This window comes from Zeus faber (assembly GCF_960531495.2).
Source record: "Zeus faber genome assembly, chromosome: 18".
NCBI classification, from domain to species: domain Eukaryota; kingdom Metazoa; phylum Chordata; class Actinopteri; order Zeiformes; family Zeidae; genus Zeus; species Zeus faber.
In genome coordinates this window covers 28,191,572-28,213,196 of record NC_137210.1, presented here as the reverse complement: position 1 = coordinate 28,213,196, position 21,625 = coordinate 28,191,572, and the positions used below count along the sequence as shown (strand labels likewise).

The following is a 21,625-nucleotide window of genomic DNA, read 5'->3' as shown; positions in this document are numbered from 1 at the left end:
ACACACACCGGACACACACACACACGCACGGAGGTGAAGCTGCTGTTGGCGTCGTGTCGTCGGGATGCACTGAATTCTAAATGGTTCTAAATAAATGTAAGAATTACACGACCGACAAGAAAAAAATGAATTGGGATCAAATCTGTTGAAATATAAATATATATCAGCACATGAAGAGGATTAAAACCTTTGCATCGTTATATTTATTATGTTTATCCTCGTATTACGGACGCGCGTGAAGGTACGGGCACGCGCAAACCACCCGCATCTACTTGCACGTGAAGGCACGCGCGCGCGCCCACGTTCTCTCGTGCTCGTGCTCGTGCTCGTGCTCGTGCTCGGACCAAGCACCGCGCACCCACGACACGCGCACGACGGGACGCGGGGCTTGGCGCGCGCGTGTGTGTTTCCCATTCGCTCCACGTGGAAGAGGCAAATTATTTTACAACGAAGATGCCCGTTTATTATAATAATAATATTCATAATGTTCATAATAATAATAATCATCATAATAATCATCATCATCGTAATCATAATCATAATGATAATCGTAATAATAATAATACTATTCATAATAATAATAACAATAATAATAATAATAATCATAATCATAATGATAATCGTAATAATAATAATAATACTATTCATAATAATAATAACAATAATAATAATAATAATCATAATGATAATCGTAATAATAATAATACTATTCATAATAATAATAACAATAATAATAACTTCATTGTTATTATAACAACATATAAGCCGTGATCACTCTGATCCAGTGGAGGTTTGAGAAGTGACATTTATTAACACTATTTATTTTTTTTTTTAATCGGGTTGTAGTGGTTGGACGCTGTGATGCTCATATCTTTAGGTATCACATGTGTTTCCATACTGAAAGTCGATTTGGAGTAAATCAAGGGTGTTAAAAGTTTATTTCTACCATTGTTTTTTTCGTATAATGTTGTAAGTGTTAAAGTAAAGGCATTTTCAGACATGAGGTCAGGCTGCACTTCAGTATACTTATACCTATTAAATTGTAATATTTTCAGTTTACTTGTAAATGTGTTCACGAATATTTTTCAAACGTTTTTTAAAAATTTACTTGTTTAAAGTTTTGATTTTTAAAAGTGTATTTCCAGACCGTGTATTTCGTGGGCTATTATAGTATATTTCTGTGAAGTATAATGGAACATGTATTTAAATTAACATTAAGTATAAGTATTAAAGGTGTGCTTTTCTGAGTATTGTTTCTTAATATGCTAAAGTATTTTTATCAAACGTCGTTTCTGCAATTTCTATAATTAACCCGCAGTCACCGGGTTGATCCGAGAAAAGAAAATTATTCCAATCTGAACGTTAATACTAAAATATTAACAACATTAATCACACTGTGCGTCACTGCTCTTCGTCATCTCTGCATCATCGTCTGACCAGAGATGCGCGTTTGGATCCAGGGCCCCGGGCGTCGTTCGGCGGGGCCCCTGCTCCTGGCTGCTCCCCCGGAGGAAGGACGAGCCAGGACGGTCCAACGCAGAGGAACCATTTCACCAGCACCATCCCAAGCATGTGCGTGCGTGTGCGTGTGCGTGCGTGCGTGTGCGTGTGTGTGTGCATTTGTTGTAGTGGCGTGTCGTGTGACGAATAAAGATTCTCCTTCTTCTCCTGCAGTGTACACACACACACACACACACACACGCACACACGCACGCACACACACACACCTTCTACATTGTTGTGCTGATCTTTTTGTCTTTCTGATTAGATCATTTTTCAAATGATTGTTTTGCCGCTTCGTCACTTAATTGCACCGCAGACCATGTGGCAAATACTGAATGTTGTGAATTCTTTAAAAGTTTAAATTCAAGTTAAAATTCTGTCATTTATGATAGGCTGCAACGGGTTAAAATTAAATAAGAAAAACACATAAATATATATTTTAATATATCTATACACACACACACACACACATATATATACACATATATATGTGTGTGTGTGTATATATACACACATATATATTATATGTGTGTATATTTCACTGCATAAATGTATGAAAGTATGTATATGTATGTGACAAATAAAAATCTTGAATCTTGAATATATATATACATATATACACACACACATATATATATATATATATATATATATATATATATATATTAACTATTTCTGTTCTGAAAAACCTTTTAAATAAGAAGGGACGTGTTGAGAATGACGCATTAATGAAGTTGCAGAACATTTTGAAGCATCCGTGTAATGAGTGAAACCATAGACCTCAGCTCCGCTGGTCCGGGGTCAGGCCGGAGGAAGCAATAAAAGATTTCATCCTCCAAATAGAGATGATATCAGTGATATCATCCAACGGGCCCCGCGCGGACAGACGCGCAACTCATTCATTCGCTTTTATCCCACGGCTCCGTGCATGATCCTGCGTCCTGATTGGACCATCCGGACCGTGACGTAGGACCTTCATTATTATACTCAACGTTTCGTTGTAATTATACGAAGACGTCATTTTTCAGCCGTGAAAAAAACCCAAAAGAAACTATAACCGGTCTAATCAAGAACAAACTTTGCAGAACGCGCGTGCGCACAACACACCACACATCTGGGGAATATGGGAATGAAGTGCAGAGTTATTATGGGCTGCAAGCAAACGCTGCTCTCTCAATGCACGGTGCAGCTTATCTCAAACGAAGGGTGCATCGCATGTATTCAAATAAAAATGTTGTTGGGCCTTGAATGTGACGCGGTGTTGAAATGTAAAGTGGGAACGTCACACACACGCGCGCGCGCGCACAAACGCACGCGTAGACGCACGCGCTCACACGCAATATGTCATATAGAATCATAGAATTATAAAGAATTAATGTAGAATTTGGGAATATCTGCAAAGGATGGTGATTTTCATATTCCATTTAATGATTTCCTCACCTGGGTTTTGTCTCTCAATAGAAGGAAGATGTTAAACCTGAGTCTGCCTCAGTATAATAATAATAACAATTATAAAAAATAAAAAAAATAATAATTATAATCATAATAATTATTATTCTCCTGAGCGCCTCTCGGGGTCTCTGGGTCCCGGAGGTTTTGATCCTGGTCCAGCTAATAAGTTGGACTGGTGAGACCCCGAGCGGGCCCTGGGGCTGGAGGGGCTCAGTCTATTCTAACGACATCCACATTGGACACGATGAAGAAGTCAGAAGTGCGTGTTGAGGTCCATCACCCTGAGCAACAGCACAACACCAGTTTAGATTACGCTGCTCCACGTATTCGCCCTTCACTATTTTAGATTTCACATCACATCACATCACATCACATCATATCATATGATATGATATCATATCATATCATATCACATCATATCACATCATATCATATGATATCATATCATATCATATCATATCACATCATATCATATTATATCACATCATATCACATCATATCATATGATATGATATCATATCACATCACATGACATCATATCATATCATATCACATCAAATCATATCATATGACATAACATCATATCACATTCGTCTTGATTAGAATCTCACAACAATGCAAAGCAAATTAATTGCAATGGATTTGAAGATGATTCTGCAAAAAGCATTTGCTTTTTGCCTTTAAGGAAACCTCGCCGTGTACACACACACACACACACACACACACACACACACACACACACACACACCCGGGCTCTCCACGCGCTCCAATCTGCACCGGGACGCGCGCTGCGGCCTGCGGGTCACACTCCACACCTGAGAGCCACAGACCTCCAGGACCCTGGAGCGTAAAACCACTGCTCTGAGGTGGTGAATTAAGATGAGATTTATGTGGTACACGCTATATATATATATATATATATATACACACACACACACACACACACACACACACACACACACGCACCACAACAATATTAATTTATATATAATAATTTAAATATAAAAATATATGAAATAGTGTATAGAAATCGAGGAGAATAGGAAACATTTGGGTAGGAAACGCTAAGTTGTGCAGAAGGCCCCAAAGTGACTAATCACGTCACGTCACGTCACGCAGCTCACTACAGACAGTTCATCATCTGACTGAAAGGAATAAGAATGTCCAAAGACATTTAAAAGACTGGAACTAAATGGAAGTACTTTCACAATCCTTCCTTTGGGTGCAATGCGTGTGTGCGTGTATTTATATATATATATATATATATATATATATATATATATATATATATATATATATATATATATATATATATATATATATATGCATAGGCCGCATCGCCATCGATTAATGAACCGATTATTTATATTTAACATGCAATATTAACAACATTTGTAATGAAGGATAATAATAATAATAATAATAATAATAATAATAATAATAATAATAATAATAATAATAATCTTCATTATTATTATTATTATTATTTTATTATTATTATTATTATAATAATTATAATAACAATTATAATAAATAATAATTACAAGGGTAGTAATAATAATAATAATAATAAAAGGTAATAATACACCTTGTGGAGATTAATTGCAGCATCGTTTTAGCAAAGACGCCGCACTCATTGCAGTGGAACATAAAGTGTATTGTACTGCTTTTCTGACTTATTTCTCCACTAAAGAGCAGAAACTAGAGTCTGCTTCGAATCCATTAAATTAAACATGTGCTGATGGATTTCAAGGTGCTGCATAAAGTGCCTTTAAAACCAACAGCTCAAAGCGCTCTAATCCCCCAAACTAATCCAGTCAAAGCGTGGCCAGCATGCGTCCCAGGGCCCAGTTCAACTACAGGGATATTAATACAATCTATGTGTTATTATGGTATGCACTTCATGACACTGCTGCCTCGCCTAAAATATGAATTCTATTTTTTGCATTATTCTTTTTCAGCTTGTCAGTGTGTTGTGGAACAGAAAGGAAGTGTCACTTTGAGAGATTGAAAACGCTCTGCTTCGGGGTTCCACAGGCCTCACGCTGGGCAAGTGTGTGGAAAGATTTCCCTCAATTCTGCGTCGGTTTTTAATTTTACTGGATGCTCTGCGCGTCTCTGAGAGGCCGTTCAAATCAGAGTTTCAACGTTCAAATCAGAGTTTCAACGTTCAAATCAGAGTTTCAACGTTCAAATCAGAGTTTCAACGTTCAAATCAGAGTTTCAACGTTCAAATCAGAGTTTCAACGTTCAAATCAGAGTTTCAACGTTCAAATCAGAGTTTCAACGTTCAAATCAGAGTTTCAACGTTTAAATCAGAGTTTCAACGTTTAAATCAGAGTTTCAACGTTCAAATCAGAGTTTCAACGTTCAAATCAGAGTTTCAACGTTTAAATCAGAGCGGAGCAGTCAAACAGGCGCTTTATCCATTACGCTGAAAAAGTCATTGGATCAACCTAAAAAATGCTTCAGTAAATGGAAAAAAAAGCTTTTTCACCCCTGAAACAGCGACGTTAACACGCACGCCTTCATCAAACATTGAGGAGATTTTTTTTTTTTAATTTGATCCAACAACTTCCACCCACGTCTCACGCCGGAGCAGAGACGTAAACCTTCAACTTTCAACATCGATCCCAACACGGAAATGTGGCCGCGCACGGTGACGCACTGACCCGGGTCGAGGTCCAGGCAGTGCGCCGCGTCCTCTCCGTGGGCGTGCAGGGCCTCCACGGACAGCAGCCCCTGGTCCGGGTCCTGGTCCTGCTGGTCCGGGTCCTGGTCCTGTCCCTGGTCCTGGTCCTGGTCCTGGTCCGGGTCCACCCAGCCCCGCAGCTTCCTCTTCTTGTTGGAGCCGATCAGCGCTTCCACGGAGAAGGCGTGCGCCCTGGAGCTGAGCGCCGCGGCAGACCGCCTCCGGTCACTCATCTCTCCCGGAGAAAATCCACCCGGACCGGGGAAGCACGGGCTCCGTCCACGCAGCGGGGAGCACGACAACCAAAAGTAAAAAAAAAAAAAAAAAAAAAAAAAAACAAGTTTACAACGGGTTTAAAAACTCACCGAGCGCCAAAAGTAAATCCAAGCGCAGCCTAGAGCCGCGTGGGGGCCATCCCGCTCCTGGGCGCACGGAGGGACACGGAGGGGCCGGTGGCTGCGTCGGGGTCCGTGTCCGTGGCTTTCTGTCTCCCGGTCCCCCCACTTCACGTCCCTCTGATTGATTCCCACTTCTGCTCTAGTCCCCCACCACCACCACCTCCCCCCCGGCGGGGCGGGAGCGCCGGGGCAGCGCGTCCAATGGGAAGGGAGCGCCGGAAAATACCAAAAAATACCTTCCAATGGGAGGAGGGGAGAGAGAGAGAGAGGGAGAAAATACCAAAAAATACCTTCCAATGGGAGAAAATACCAAAAAATACCTTCCAATGGGAGCAGGGGAAAACAGCGAGCTTCAAGTTAACCCAACTCTTGATGGAGAGAGATCAGCAGCTTCTGGTTTGATTGATTAATTAGAAATATGGGATGATTTCCTTGATCCAATATGAAATTGCACCAGTGTTTTTACATTCTGAAGGGAGATAAATATCAATGTTTTCCACTCCGTAGTGCTATAGGGGCTTTTATATGATCCATAACCACCTCAGTGTCTTCAGTTTATATTCTGCACTTCTGTAAATATACGATATTCGCTCTATTGTTATTGCATTTCAATATGATTTGCCTTGCTCCTTGTTTTATACGAATTACATTACAGGTTGCTCTTTTTTTTTACAGTGTTGCAGGCTCATTTAGATATTTCATTGGCAGAAATATGTTTGACACTCAAAACCATTATAACCAACATAAATGTACCAGGAATTTATATTTCCTTAATATGAGTTTGGAAGTGTCCGTGTCCGGGTGCCGTGTAAAGAAAGAAATAAAAGAAAGGAAAAGGCTTCCATATTAAATAATACATCTATCACCGTCCTTCCATTAATAGGCCGACTGAGGATTTGGGGCTCGGCCTCCAGACTGGACCCCCACTGGACAGGTGTCGGAGCACGGCATTAATGTGGTGGAGCATGGAGGTGTAGAGCTGATGGAGTGAAAACATTTCAGTTTGAGCTGCAGAGAAACGGAAAGTTTTACTTTTTCAGGGAGAAACTGCTCAGGCACAAGGAGCTGCTTAACTTTCTATTCTGCAGCAGTTTCCAGGCCCGCGGCCCCGCGTCCAGGCCCGCGGCCCCGCGTCCAGGCCCGCGGCCCCGCGTCTAGGCCCGCGGCCCCACGGCCCCGCGTCCAGGCCTTGTGTCCTGTATTTCAGGGCAGGGGAATTTAATACACGTTCAAATTATATATATATATATATATATATATATATATATATATATATATATATATATATATATATATATATACACACACACACACACACACACACACCAAAGTGACTATTGTGATGTCAATATTTGAATTAAGTTCCCTGTACAACAATTATTTTCTTTTCTAGTTATTTCTTAATTCCTTTAAGGAGCAATAATACTAACAACAATAAAACAATAAAAAATCATAATACTACTACTACTACGAATAATAAAATACTAATACTAATACTAATAAAATAATACTAATAATACTTGTAATAAAATAACAATAACACTACTAATACAATAATAATGCTAATAATAATAAAATAATACTACTAGTAATAAAATAATAATATTAATACTAAAATAAAATATAATAATACAATAATAATAAAATAATAATAATAATAATAATAATAATAATAATAATAAAATAATACTACTAATAATAAAATAATAATAATATAATAATAATAATAATAATAGTAATATTTATAGTAATAAGACTGTCCGAGAAACGGATTTATTCCTTTCATAACTGGAAATGAATGTCTAATCGCGCAGAGGTAACAGTTCAACGAACAGAAAACGGTGTGTGTGTGTGTGTGTGTGTGTGTGTGTGTGTGTGTGTGTGTGTGTGTGTGTGTGTGTGTGTGTGTGTGTGTGTGTGAGTGCGTGTGCGGGATGCACCTCTAATATCCGCCCTGTGCTCGTGTGGAGCTGCAGGTTATTTCACGTCAGGAGGTGGATGTTCAAATCAATGCGTGGGTCTGCAGAGCCGCGTGTCGTCACGGCGTCTCAGCCCGGACCCACGCATGACGGCAGCACGACGCGTTTTGAAGTCACCACAGTCACATGGGAGAGTTTGGACGTTGTGCTCGAGCTTTATTCCATTCCCGTTGCACCGACTCACACTCCACGTGTCTGTTGATCTGACCCGTCTGATTTAGGGTTTTTTCCCCCTGTTAAACACCTTTACTCCTCCTAGAAAACCAGAAGAGCTGGAAACACACACACACACACACACACACACACACAGACACACACGCACACACACACGCACACACACACACACACACACGCACGCACGCACGCACGCACGCACACGCGCGCGCGCGGCCTCCCCAAGGGTCCCATTCGACAACTTGTTGTCTTCTTTTTGGTGCTATTTTATCTTTACACATTATTGTTATTATATTTACACATCAAAATTACATTATTATTATTGTTATTATTATTATATTGTAATTTCATATTTGATCTGACGCCTGCTGCTGTAATGCAGTATCCATGTGTCTTATCTATTGATCATTTAAATCCTAATGCTAGTCCTTGAACAGTGAAACGATTCACCTGAAATGGAGAGCTCTTTCTTCTCCTATTATTATAATTAGTAGTAGTAGTATTATTAACAATGATATTATTATTGTTGTTTTTATTATTTCTACTACCGATTTTGATGCGAGCTGCTGTGACACTGCAATATCCCTCCTTGGATGAATAAAGTATATATGCATCCATCCCTACATCTATCAGAATAGTGCGTGCAGTTGCAGCCGGCTGCAGGGGCTGAAATATTCATTTATCTGACAGGCCCCTGGGGCCCCCTGGCCCCACAGAGGGGAGGACAGCGGGAGTAAAGGAGGAAGGAGCAGTAAAAGCCCCAGAACGACACCTCCGAGGCTGCGGGACACGCTGGCCGCCTCGGCGCGGTCCGGTCGGGTTGCTGCAGCGGTTCATACCCGGAGCTCTGCTGTGCATCCACCTACTCTACCAGTACTCCCTCCACGTGTTTCATGAAAAGTAGAATACAGGAGAGAGAGAGAGAGAGAGAGAGACGGACACAGCAGCTGGATCTTTGTTCAGTACTATATGGAGGCAGTACATCATCCAGGAAGGTTAAATAAGGTGCAAGATAAAGTGTTTAATTTCCTCTTTCACAGGAAAAGCTGCAGATGCATCATGTGGGTCCTGGTTCTTCCTTCTGATGGAGGGATGGATGGATGGATGGAGGGATGGAGGGATGGATGGATGGATGGAGGGATGGAGGGATGGAGGGATAACACACAAATTAACCCGCTCTTTCATTTCATTTCACTGGCTGGTTTAGAGAACTGGAGAAGTTCATTCAATAATTTGAAATGGCAGATTTCTGACATTTTATTCTTTGGATCAGCACTTTTATAAAATAAGATTATTCTATAAATATTATTTTGTCTAGTTAATATAGAACGTTGCTGCTTGTGTAATTTTAGACTCATTTGTTCATTTCTAGTTCATTTTAATGTTGATGAGACTGAACACACATTCGTTTTTAATTTAATACAATGCCAAATTATGTTTTCACCCTTCTTATCCAGTGTTAAATAAGTATTCTATTTATTCACATGTCTGTTCATGTTATTCTCTGACTGTATGCGTTAAATGGAATAAATGTTAAAAAGCTTTAAGCTGCAGTTCTTCTTCTTAGTCCTAGTTTCCAACAGAGACTAGAGATTAAAGATTTACTTATTGAATAAACATTGGTTTACACTGGAAGAAAAACAAGTAAAATTGGATAAACTTTAAAAACAAACTACATTAGTACATTTTTTATTTCTGAGGCCATCTTACATGGGAGTTTGGAAAAAATAAAACTGGAGGCAGATTTTAAGTTGAGGAAAAAATAAATATAAATATCGTATTTAATAAATCAAGTGAGTTACTAAACAGACTCAGTGACTCTATCCAATGTTTTGTTAAATTGCAGTTTAAGTTATTGTGGGTGAATTAAACAAATAAAGAGCAGCAAAATGTCCCCAATGGACAAACCTAGAGCAAGAAGAATTATATTAAAATTGTAAAAACATGGGAAGAATTATAAAATAGCACTTATGATTAAACAACCAAATAAGCAAACAGTCAAATGGAACATAAATAATGTGAAATAGAATATTAAGGAATAAAAGCCAAAGGAGTCCTCGCTGCATCAAGCTTATCCGTAAAAAAGCTGAAGAATCGTGTGACCTTACCGTTAAAATACCAAACCCCCGCAGCGTCCAAAATACCAAGAAAATGCGTAATTTTAATTATCCCAAACAGTCCAATAAATCCACCACTATAATGTCTGTAAGAGGCTTTAACTGAACAAGCTGCCTACACCGGCCTTGGACTATTTCAGTAAATTACATCCATTTTTTTTTTTTCCAATTTAAAATACATATAATTGTAATGTTTTATTGTAATATATTTATATTACCTAATCTATTTATATTCAAATTATTTATTCATATAATTTAATTTAAAAACGATTGCAAACAACCTAGGATGGCATGAGAACCCGTGCAGAACATTTGGGCTCTGGATTGTATTTTTCTCCGTGAACGGCGTTAACTCAACATTTGTTTTGAGAGGAGGAAAAAAACCTGTTGCGTTACGACCGCGGTCAAAGGTTTCAGGTTAAACACATAAAAGACTTTCGGGAACTTCCTGCTTTTCCTGCCATACCTGCACGGAATAATGCTGCAGTGTGTGTTTCATGGCTTCAGGTTGTGTTTCTACGTTTATCCGAAATGGGAGCGGACCCCGTTCCAGGTAAAGCGCGGCGTGGAAAAGCCCACTCAGGACCGGCGGCTCCCCAACAGATGGTGAGTCTGACCGGGACAGTGGGAGTGGGAGTGGGAGCAGGGGCCAAAACATGATCCCAACCCCGTCAGTGCGTGGGATACTGTCCCCGAGTGTCTCTCCATGAGCGTGTGGATGAAAGTCACTTCCCTGGCTTCCTGTTACTTTTACGATGTTATTTATTAGTTTACCTGACGATGACGACGCTGAATTCGAGTCGATCGTGGTTCCGATGAAAGTCGGGTCGAGCTCCTTCACTGCTCTGTGGAGCAGAACCTAGAATAGAACCTCAACTCAGAACCACAGCGACTTATTAGGAGGGAAAACACAGAGAGAGAGAGAGAGAGAGAGAGAGAGAGAGAGAGAGAGACGCTCCATGTTCAGAAATAAACCTCATACAGGAAAATATAAGAAAAAGAAAAAATGAAAAAAGAAAGAAAATTTAAAGTTTCCAATTTTTCAAATTTAGCAGATGCATGCGGAGAAAAGCCAAGACTTTTTTTTTTTTTCCAAAATAATTTTACAGCTTTATTCCCAGAAATAATAATAAAAAAACAACAATAACATCATTACAGATAAACCTTCTTTCTCTTCAACCATTGTGTTCTAATGACCCACACGTAACAGTAAAATGTATTATTATGATTATTATGAGATAGATACTTCATTCATATTCCCTATCAGATGACTTATCATTTGGCCAAATCAAGTTTATTTCTACAGTCCTGAATCACAGTCCAGTCTCAAAGAGCTTCACGTAGAAACAACGGCATCAGCCCGAAGACGCCTTGAGAGGGGGAGAGGGGGAGGAGGAGTGGCCCGTCCAGGAGGACCAGGCTGCAGTGGATAGCGAGTGGGCAACATGAAAAGCAGAATATCACGTCATGCTTCTATTCCGCACACTAACAGCAGGATTTAGGTGCCGGATTTGGAGTCATGGCTTCTGTGCCTCCCTCATAGACGGCGTTTGGTCACGTTTCTCTGTGTCCCAGGTGGTCTCTGAATCTTTCCCCCCCGTTTTCAGCTCCCCGGGCGCCTGCCGTTGAGCAAGGCAGGGCAGTGTTGGGGGACGAGGCCCGTTTCCTCCGCCTCCTCCTCCTCCTCTCTCAGGAGAAGCCCACTCTGCGGCGGACCTCCTGCAGGACCGGGGCGGCCAGGTCCCGGGCCCGGCGGTTCCCCCGGTCCAGCAGGGCCTCCAGGTGGCCCCGGTCCCGGCCCAGCCGCTCCATCTCCTCCCTGATGGGCGTCAGCCTCTGGATCACGGCGTCGGCCACCAGCCCCTTGTAGGCGGCCGTGTCCAGGCCGCGGGCCCGCGCCACCGCCTCCTCCACCGAGAGCGAGGCCGCGGCGGCGTGGATGGTCACCAGGTTGGAGACGCCAGGCCGCGCCTGGGGGTCGAAGGTCACCTCCGAGGTGAAGTCGGTGACGGCGCGGCGGATCTTGTGGGCCACGTCGTCGGGCGTGTCGCTCAGGTGGATGGTGGCCATCTGGTGCGGGTCCGACTTGGACATCTTGGACGTGGGGTCGCGGAGGGACTTGACCTTCCGGGTGGAGCCTGGTGGAGATTTCGCGCGCGCGCACACGCACACAAACACACACACACACACACACACACACACACACACACACACACACACACAGTTTGTGGTACAGTTTCCCGTCTTTCCAAACATTATTGCTGTTATCCTTTACTGTGTCCTGTGTGCTTCACCTCAAGAAGCCTCTACCCAGAATCCCTTGCAGGAAGCTAGATGTCTCCATGACATACGCACTCCCATCAGTTTATTATTATTTTTATTATGATTTATTTTCAAATTTCACGTTTGACTGAGTTTCAACGAGCGCTGCCCTGATTGGCAGCTCTCATTCATTCATTGTTGAAGGTCCCGAGATGCAGGGCCCACACACACACACACACACACACACACACACACACACACACACACACACACACACACACACACACACACACACACAGAGTCAGTCAGTCAGTCAGTCCCTGAAATCAGGGCGCGGCCGACCAATCACATGTATTATCACGTGTCCGGGCTCCGGGACGAGGGGAGCGGACCTTTAATCAAAGCTGCGGCTCACGCTCCAGTGGCTGCATCTTGCGTCGTTATGAAGCTCGAGCTCCACACGGAACACGCACAACATGTGTCTGGGCATCAGTCAGTGAAGAATATATATAAATAATATGTAATGGTGATTTGGTTACTTCAAAGTTCAACTCCTTTCTCATGTGGCGTTTCCATTATTACTGTTTTGTTCCAATGTATTTCTCAATATACCTCAAAATCTAGAAAGGTCTAAACAGGCTCAGTTATATATGAAGCTGGTCTTTCCCACTCTCTCCATCTATAGACACAATTATCTATTGATAATCTTTTGACTGCGAAGCAATATTGTAAGTATATTTAATTTGCATCTTTTTATTTGATAATCCATAATCTGGTGGTATATAAAACGACATAATGCAGTGTGGTTTATCACATTGCACCATGAAATAAATTAAGTGCGACTTCAGAGCGGAAAACTATTTTTAAAAATAAAACGTATATTTCTTGTCTCATATTGTTAGAAATTTTGGATCATATCAATTTTTGGATCAATTTTGGGTATCCATCATCATTAAAGTAGACGACACAATTCTTGATATGACAAAATGTCTCCGTGCATGTGCGTGTGCACATGCACGCTTCTGCCAGGTTGTGTGTGTTCTCACTGAGCAGCGGGCGTGGCTCGGGGAACATCTCTCCGTAGTGGTGGTTGAAGATTCGGGCAAGGTCCTGGGCCAGCTCCAGGTGCTGGATCTGGTCCTCGCCGACGGGGACGTGGGTGGACCTGCACCGCCAGAGGACCACCAGACCCAGGGGACCACCAGAACCAGAGGACCACCAGAACCAGAGGACCACCAGAACCAGAGGACCACCAGACCCAGAGGACCACCAGACCCAGAGGACCACCGGACCACCAGGCATCGGGTGACAAAAGAGAGAGAAACGATTTAGGACTTTTCATTTTGCGTTTTTGAGTCGTTTGTTTGATAATAAACAAATATTTGAGAAGTTGTGATGGGCAGATAATGCAAATCCCATTTGAATATAAATTGTGATCCTATCACTCTTTAATGTTTGATATTGGTTTCAAAATATTAGAACAACATTTCAGTTTTGGAGTCAGCCGGTCCTGAAATGAGAGGGTTAGCGCTGACCCAATTAAACCAGATTAAAAAAAAAAAAATTACAGATGATTCTGGTCTTGATTTATCTTTTAAAACCAACATATTCTAAATCATGAACAACTCCAGGAATTCCTTAATTAAGGTGTTTTTGATTATGGGAACTCATCGTTTCTCAAGTACTTTAAAATATATAATATCAATGAATGAAATCAAGTGTAAAAAAAAAGAAATAAAATAAAAACAAAACAAATTTGAATTTTGAGTAATGCTGCTCACCACTTTTGATTAAATATGATGTTAAATATTGTGCTTTTAAAAAAGTAATAATAGTGTTTTAGAGTATTTCGTTTGACTATAATTAAAAACAGGAAGTTTGGAACGTGCACAGGCATAATGGGACCTGTAGAGCAGGATGTCGGCCGCCTGGAGGACGGGATACGTGAAGAGGCCGACGCTGCCTTCACTCTTCTGTTTACTCTTCATCTGGAGGAAGAGGAAGGAGGGAGGGAAGACAGCGTGACAGAAGGATGGAGATGGAGAGAAAGACAGAATGATATGAAAACAGAGAGAGAGACAGAGAAAAATAGAAAGACAGAGAGAGAAAGATAGAAATAGAAAGAAAGACAAGAAGACCGAGACAGAATGACCGACAGACTTAATGAGAGAAAGTTAGAAGAACGAGGAGAAGCAGAAAAAAAAATCATTGTTGTGGAATTTTAACAATTTCCGGGAAAAAAAACAAACAAAAAAAGAAACAAAGCTTTTTATTTCCTGCGGCAGACTGCAGCTCTCCTCAGATGATTTTCCAGCACATTGGACGTGTACTCAGCTGTTGAGTAAACAAAAAGCTATTATTATTTTTTTTTTTGGGCGTATTAAAACATCATGTGGTCCCGGCGAGGCTCCGCGGCGGCTGGCAGGTGGAGGACGACGGGGCTGAGAAGCAAGCAGTAAAAAGGAACGGAGGGAGGATGGAGGAGGAGGATGGAGGAGCGTGGGAAGCTAAGGAGGACGGAAAGAAGGAACGGGCCTGATTGTCCGTGGCGAAATTGGACGCGGAGCTAATGGAGTCAAGATGAAGAAGCCGAAGCAGCGGACAGAAGCCAGAGAGCGTGAGCGCAGCCTCCGTGATATTATCAAGAACGTTAAAACATCTTTATTGTTAAGATGAGTGGGTGTGCTCCGCTCAGGGGGATAACAGTGAAACCAGTCATTTCTCTCGTCTTGGAAATGTAATAACAGTTTAAATATTAATTGTTTTTCTGTGCGGGACCCCCTGGACGCTCCGGAAGGACTACCTGGGGGTCCGGGGACCCCACGTTCAGCACCACCCGTCTCAGAACATCCACTAGATCTTTTATCTCCCTCAGAGACGGTCAATGGCAAATCTAAAATCTAAAACACATCAACTAAAATCTAAAACACATCAACTAAAATCTAAAACACATCAACTAGACTAATATTTACTTGTGGTAAATATTAGCACATATTACAAGTTCATTTTGGCTTTGAACATCGTGAAATAAACGTTGAGATGTTTATTTTCTACCGAGCTGTCCACCGAGCCTGTAAACTGACAGATTTAGGAGAGTTTGGAAGATTAGCAAAACATGTGATAAATAGAACGGGATCGGCTTGAGACACCACAATCTCCCAGAATGCACCGCTGTGGCTTTGGCTCCAGAGACGAGTTTCCTACGGACGGGCTGCGTCTGTCGACAGGTCAGTGATCTGAATGATGCATGATGAGATCCATGAGAGAGCCAGCCTTCAATCACCAAAATATGAATTACTGATAATTATTCACAATTATAATTGAAAACCAACAAAAAAAAACTAAAAAAAAAAACACAATCCCACAAATCTGCTCTGGTGGCGGAAAATTAAATATGAGGATGAAGTGTCCGTCCGAGAGCCTTTATGTTCGTGCTCAGGGTCATTTCAACCGTCAGACGGTTGTGCACAGACAACACGCCGGCAACGGGTTCAACTCCCATATTATATTCTATATACTTTTTAAATATTTACAAAGAGTAACTTTCAATTATCTTTCCTTACAGGAACTCACAGCGTCTTTGGCTCACTTTGTATATTATATAAACAAAGAGTTTTGTTCCAGTAATATTAACATGTAATAATAATGTAAATATTATTATTATTATTATTATTAATAATAATAATAATAATACTACTACTACTAATAATAATAATATGAACGTAAAGTACAACACAGACCTTCCACTGAGGCAGGTGTCGGAGGCGTGGCATGCTGGTCAGACATCCCAGAATCCAGGAGAGTTCAGCGTGCTCAGAGACCTGCAGGGACACCAGGACAGACCATAATAAATATCTATAGTAAATGTACATATAGATTCAAGAGGTTTATTGGTCACATACATATACATACTTTCATACATATATGCAGTGAAATGTCAATGCAACGCATCCGGTGATAACACACAATATGTCAAAAGTATAGTATGTAGTACAAAAGTAGTACAATAGTAAAATATGTCAATAGTATAGTAGTACACAGCAGGTTTGTCTGTGTGTGTAGTCAGGTTCCTGTACTGTACGTTTAAGTATAAATCAGACTTTTGGCAGTCGGTGCGTTTCATCGCCGCATCCCAGCGCCGTGTTTGTTTGTTCTACGACGTCTATAAAGTTTTATGTTTTAATTATTTTGTTGAATATTTATCTAAATTTGCAGCCGTGTGCAGGTGGTTTGGGGTGAGGGCCCCGCTCGTTTTATAATGGAGAACAACGTACGACGGCCCTTCCAAGACACCGAGACTGACAGGGAGAAGGTCGAGGTACGTATTTAAATAAATAGAAGTTATTATAAACAACTGTAAAAACTGCTCTGTGTCGTTGACTGGACGTTGGTTATATTGGTCTCTGTTTTGTTTTTGTGTGGAAGAATTTTAACATGTTTTCAAAAGTGCTACACCAATAAATTGTGTAATTACATTATTTTAGAGCGTATGCAAACACACACACACGGTAATGGCAGACAGATGAGTCCTCTGAGCAGAGGGCGAGACGGGCGACTCCCTAGCGCCCCACAGTGGCAGAGCACGGTACTGTCGCCGCTGCGATCAGCTCCTCTTCTCCAATCGATCCGTCTCTCCATCTGGTGGTGAGGTCCGGGCCCCAGCAGGTGCACCGCCCTGGGTGTGGAGGTAGCACGCTGCGTGCGCTCTCTTAACGTTGTTGTGTCCACGTCACGGTCCCTAACCCCGACCCTCCGTCACAACATATCTGGTCAAGAATCCCTCTCACTCTTCTCTGCACCTGCCGAGAGGCTGGACAAGTGTTCACACACTCCCCGGTGCTCTGGGGTTAGCTTGGCAAAATATTTATTAATTCTTTCTGACATGGATGTACCCTGGATTAACTCACTAAACGGATGGTTTGCAGATGTTTTGCTTCATAATGATTTTGACTGAACTGAAGCAGCCAAAACAGCCAGGATTCTATGTCAATGTGTGTGTGTGTGTGTGTGTGTGTGTGTGTGTGTGTGTGTGTGTGTGTGTGTGTGTGGACAAAGTTTGTAAACTATTACAAACCCATAAGTCAGTAGGTGTGTGTATGTGTGTGCGCTTAATACTGTACAATGTATAAAGTTCTACATAGAAAGACAGTTAGGCAGGCAGACAGACAGACAGACAGATAGACAGACAGACCGATAAAATAACTCAATGGTAAACTATTCAATGTATAAAATGTGTCTAACAGCCTCAGTTTGCATCATGCCCGAACCACGCTGCGTACGAGCAGGGAGCGCAGCCAACATGTTTCTGCCCCGAGAGGAAGAGGGGATAAAAGACAGAGAGGGAGAGGGGGAGAGAGAGAGAGAGAGAGGGGAAAAAAGGCGAAAAATCCTTCTGCTTCAGCGAATTAAAGTTTACGAGCGCTGGCAATATCAGCATCGTCTCTCGCCGCTTGAAAAGGATTCTGGGAGTGTGACGTCAACGGCAGCGAGCGCGGACATAAAACCCAGGCCTTTAGCCTCGCATGCAGGGGGCCGGCTTCATTACCCCGAGAGAGAGAGAGAGAGAGAGAGAGAGAGAGAGAGAGAGCTGGGACAGATGTCTGCGAGAGGGACCCGAGCCAGGGACAGGGCTTAGGACGCCAATAAAAGTGGATTTTTAAGAAGAACAAGACCTCCATTCAGACGGCAGTGTGGGCAGCGTGTCGGCCCAGCCACGCCGAGTTTAAAGAAGAGGGGCTCATGTTGATGTCGCCGGGCAGATAGGAATCACATCCAGATTATCATCTTATCGCTGAGCGCCGAAATCAAACTCCCCAGACGGACACGGCCGCACAAAAACTGGATCCTGTTTTAGTTTTTTTTATCGTCCTTCTGTGGCGCTGCCATGAAGTTACGGCACCGGCAAATCCACATGAACTATATCCCATCCTGTGGCTGAGAACATTTTGACGACAACTTCTGACAATATTATTTTCGAAACGTTAAATAGTAGGGTCCAACGTCAAGCGGTCAAGCTCCACCTCAGGGACGTTTCGCAGAACAGTTCTCACGCTCTAATTGGTGTTGTCACCAGAATCCTGGGACCTGAAAAAACATGATCAGGGGCCAAATAGAGGATGAGAAGCGTCGCAGCAAACTCTCCTGCAAGTAGTGACGTGATCCTTGAAACGTGGGATTTAGATTCTACAAATATATGTAGATACTCTCACCCTCAGAGAACGGGAAGTAGTTTTATTTTCACCTGGAGGGGTGACCTTAACTTCATAGCACACACGCACACACACACACACACACGCACACACTTCACGTAACAAGCTGTTGATTTCAACTCGTCACCACTTTTTCAATGGATGCTCCCAGTTTGACGTTTGACGTATTTACACACGTGGAGCCGTCGCTGACTGCTGGGTTATGTGACATATAAAACTAAACCAGAATAAAAATAGAAGTGTGTGTGTGTGTGTGTGTGTGTGTGTGTGTGTGTGTGTGTGTGTGTGTGTGTGTGTGTGTGTGTGTGTGTGTGTGTGTGTGTGAAATACGGACCAAACAATGATACAGTACATGTGGTGTTACCTCACTGTCACACACACATTCTTGTGACGACCCATGTTCCTGGTGCACTAATAAATCAAAAATTTGTCCATTTGGAGGCCGGCCCTCAAATGGACACAGATACACACAGACACACACACACACACACACACACACACAGACCCCTAAGTGAAGCAGCTGTTCCGCCCTCCTCCCGACAGCAGGAAGCTCAGTGTGTTTGAAAGCCGCGTCTTTTAAATCCATCTTTTTCCCTCCGCCTTGACCTCCGCTTATGCCTCTGTGTGTTTTCTGACTTCCTGTGAACTTGCGGTGGGCACACAGAAGATACGGATCTGGAGTGAGAGAGCGAGCCGCGTTCAGGGCAGCGGCGGGGGGAAGGTAAACAGCGAGGGGAGGAGACGGAGACGCCGCCGCACAAAACAAACATTAAAACATGGCCGCCGAGTGCTGAGCTGGCCGACTGTCATGACGATGAGCCAGGAGGGAGCCGCTCTCAGCGCACGCATGCACACGCACACACACACACACACACACACACACACACACACACACACACACACACACACACACACACACACACACACACACACACACACACACACACACACCTCTAAAGCAGCTAATAAGGGTAACCACTGTAGTATCTACACAGTGTCTGTGGATGATGAGGAAACGCAGCTTCATACACTGCTCTGCCAGCGTTGACTGTGTTGATGCTCGGATGGTTCCAATCTGATCCAATCCTGATTGATGACTAATGTTCCATTCTTTTGGGGTGGACCCCAGGACCCCGGTAGACCTCCCTGTGTCCAGGTAACCCTCTGGGTCTCAAGGAGTTCATCTCTGTTGCATCGGTGAGCAAGGTTTACACATTAACAGTAAATAAATTGGTAAACAGATTTTTTAAAAACGGTGCAGAAAAGCATATCTGGAGCTGTCACAGGTACATGATCATCTCAGCGCAACAATTTGAGCAGATGATTTTGTAAAATTGTTTGATTCCAAAGTCATTGGTTTCCATTATATTTGAGAAGAATTTTAAAGTCATGTTAGAAATACTGTAATAAATATAAAGTGAATGAGGGGAGTTTCCTTCATTTGGGATGAGGAAAATTAACTGAAATGTTATGTTCCAGTGTTATATGCCAATAAATGGCTGTGTGTTATGTGTCATTAAGTTGTATTTTATGCCACTATGATAGCGGCATAATGATGATAATGTGAAAAAATAAAAATAAAAAAAAGACAATTCAATTGTTAATCACAACTAAAATTTGTGCAAAATGACAAAAATATTGTTCAGCAACAGGATCAATGTCAAAGCATCGGTTCAGAAACGTTTTAATGATTCCCAGCCCTGCGACGGGGAATAAATTCCAAAATCACTTTGCCCGACACCACCACAGAGCCCTCCACCCTCAGCACCTCCCTCCCCACCCACCTGGGACTGCTGGAACAGGATGGACCTGTCGGGGTCGATGCCGCAGGCCAGCAGGGCGGCGGCCATGTCGAGGATGTTGGTCCTGAGCCGCGCCGGGTCCTGGGGCTGGGTGATGGAGTGCAGGTCCACGATGCTGTACAGCACCGAGGGGTACTGATGCTGCAGGGCCACCCAGGACTCCAGGGCCCCCAGGTAGTTCCCCAGGTGGGGCACCCCCGTGGGCTGGATCCCCGAGAACACTCGCCCCCCCGCGTCCCCTCCACTTCCAGGAGTCTCCTGGAGAGAGTGGAAATAATTACAACGTTAGCTTTGGATTTAGTTATTTATACTTCATGCCAATACAGCTAATTGATTGGATTAAAAACTATTAAAATATACTAAACATTCAAGAAGAAACTTACATATTAAGGAGACGGCAGCTCCACTAGGAACTCTGCCAGCCTTTCTAATAAAGCGCCTAAAAAATACAGTAAATCCTGCATCAATGTGATAAATATTCAAATGAAAAAAATCATGGTGGGTAGATTTGGTTGACTGTCAGTCATTGTAGATATTAGGATTGAGACATTTTTAACATATCATTTGGAGCCACATAACTATAGCAAATGTATACATTGCACTATGGAGCTTCAGGAAAAAGCTCCCATGTTGCTCGAGGCTGAGAAAACAGAAAGACTTTAACATGTATTTGTACAGCAAATGTCATAGACAAGGGCAGTTCAAAGCCCTTTACGTCGTATAAAAGACCTTTAGTGAAAATAGATTTTATACTCATTCATTTAGAACAAGACACCGGAGGATCACAATCATTCCTCAGCAAATCGTTTCCCATTGTTCTTTCAAATCACTGGTCTTGAACTAGACCAAGCTCAGGGCCCATATCAGTAGATTCCTCCGGTGCACCTGCAGCCCACGCCAATCGCCACCGCCGCGGTACCGATTCGTTTGCCCGCGGGGAAAACCTGGATTAAAAGTGAAACGCTTAAATGGACCAGGTGCTGGGAGCAGAGAGAGGGTGAAGGTGCGAAGCTGAGAAAATCACAGCGGTGGGAAAC

At 42.6% G+C, this 21,625-nt stretch overlaps 2 protein-coding genes across 2 annotated transcripts in view; both read right to left on the bottom strand.

The window, feature by feature from the left end:
• The window catches only part of tbx15 (T-box transcription factor 15), a 40,737-nt gene extending 32,570 nt beyond the window's left edge, over positions 1 to 8,167 (bottom strand). Inside the window, exons 1-2 of the mRNA XM_080018668.1 lie at positions 7,986 to 8,167; positions 5,628 to 7,241 (exon numbers count right to left, since the gene is read on the bottom strand). Coding sequence (XP_079874794.1) covers positions 5,628 to 5,880 — 253 coding nt within the window. The 5' untranslated portion in view covers positions 5,881 to 7,241; positions 7,986 to 8,167. The remainder of the gene's footprint in view (positions 1 to 5,627; positions 7,242 to 7,985) is intronic.
• Positions 8,168 to 11,427: 3,260 nt separating this feature from the next.
• On the bottom strand, positions 11,428 to 20,798 carry wars2 (tryptophanyl tRNA synthetase 2, mitochondrial). The gene is made up of 5 exons (XM_080019593.1): positions 20,571 to 20,798; positions 16,318 to 16,398; positions 14,483 to 14,565; positions 13,624 to 13,742; positions 11,428 to 12,453 (listed from the first exon to the last, which is right to left on the bottom strand). Exons 1-5 carry the CDS (start codon positions 20,634 to 20,636, stop codon positions 12,005 to 12,007), a joined length of 798 nt encoding a protein of 265 aa, XP_079875719.1. The 5' UTR covers positions 20,637 to 20,798; the 3' UTR covers positions 11,428 to 12,004.
• Positions 20,799 to 21,625: the final 827 nt, after the last annotated feature.

What these genes read in the sequence shown, in the direction of transcription:
- wars2 (XM_080019593.1), bottom strand. Translation starts at nt 20,636, where the DNA reads ATGGCCGCCGCCCTGCTGGCCTGCGGCATCGACCCCGACAGGTCCATC. An exon ending in GACACCTGCCTCAGTGGAAG is followed by an intron (nt 14,566 to 16,317) that starts GTCTGTGTTGTA and finishes CTCTTCCTCCAG; the next exon opens with ATGAAGAGTAAACAGAAGAG. An exon ending in CGAGCCACGCCCGCTGCTCA is followed by an intron (nt 12,454 to 13,623) that starts GTGAGAACACAC and finishes AATCTCCACCAG; the next exon opens with GCTCCACCCGGAAGGTCAAG.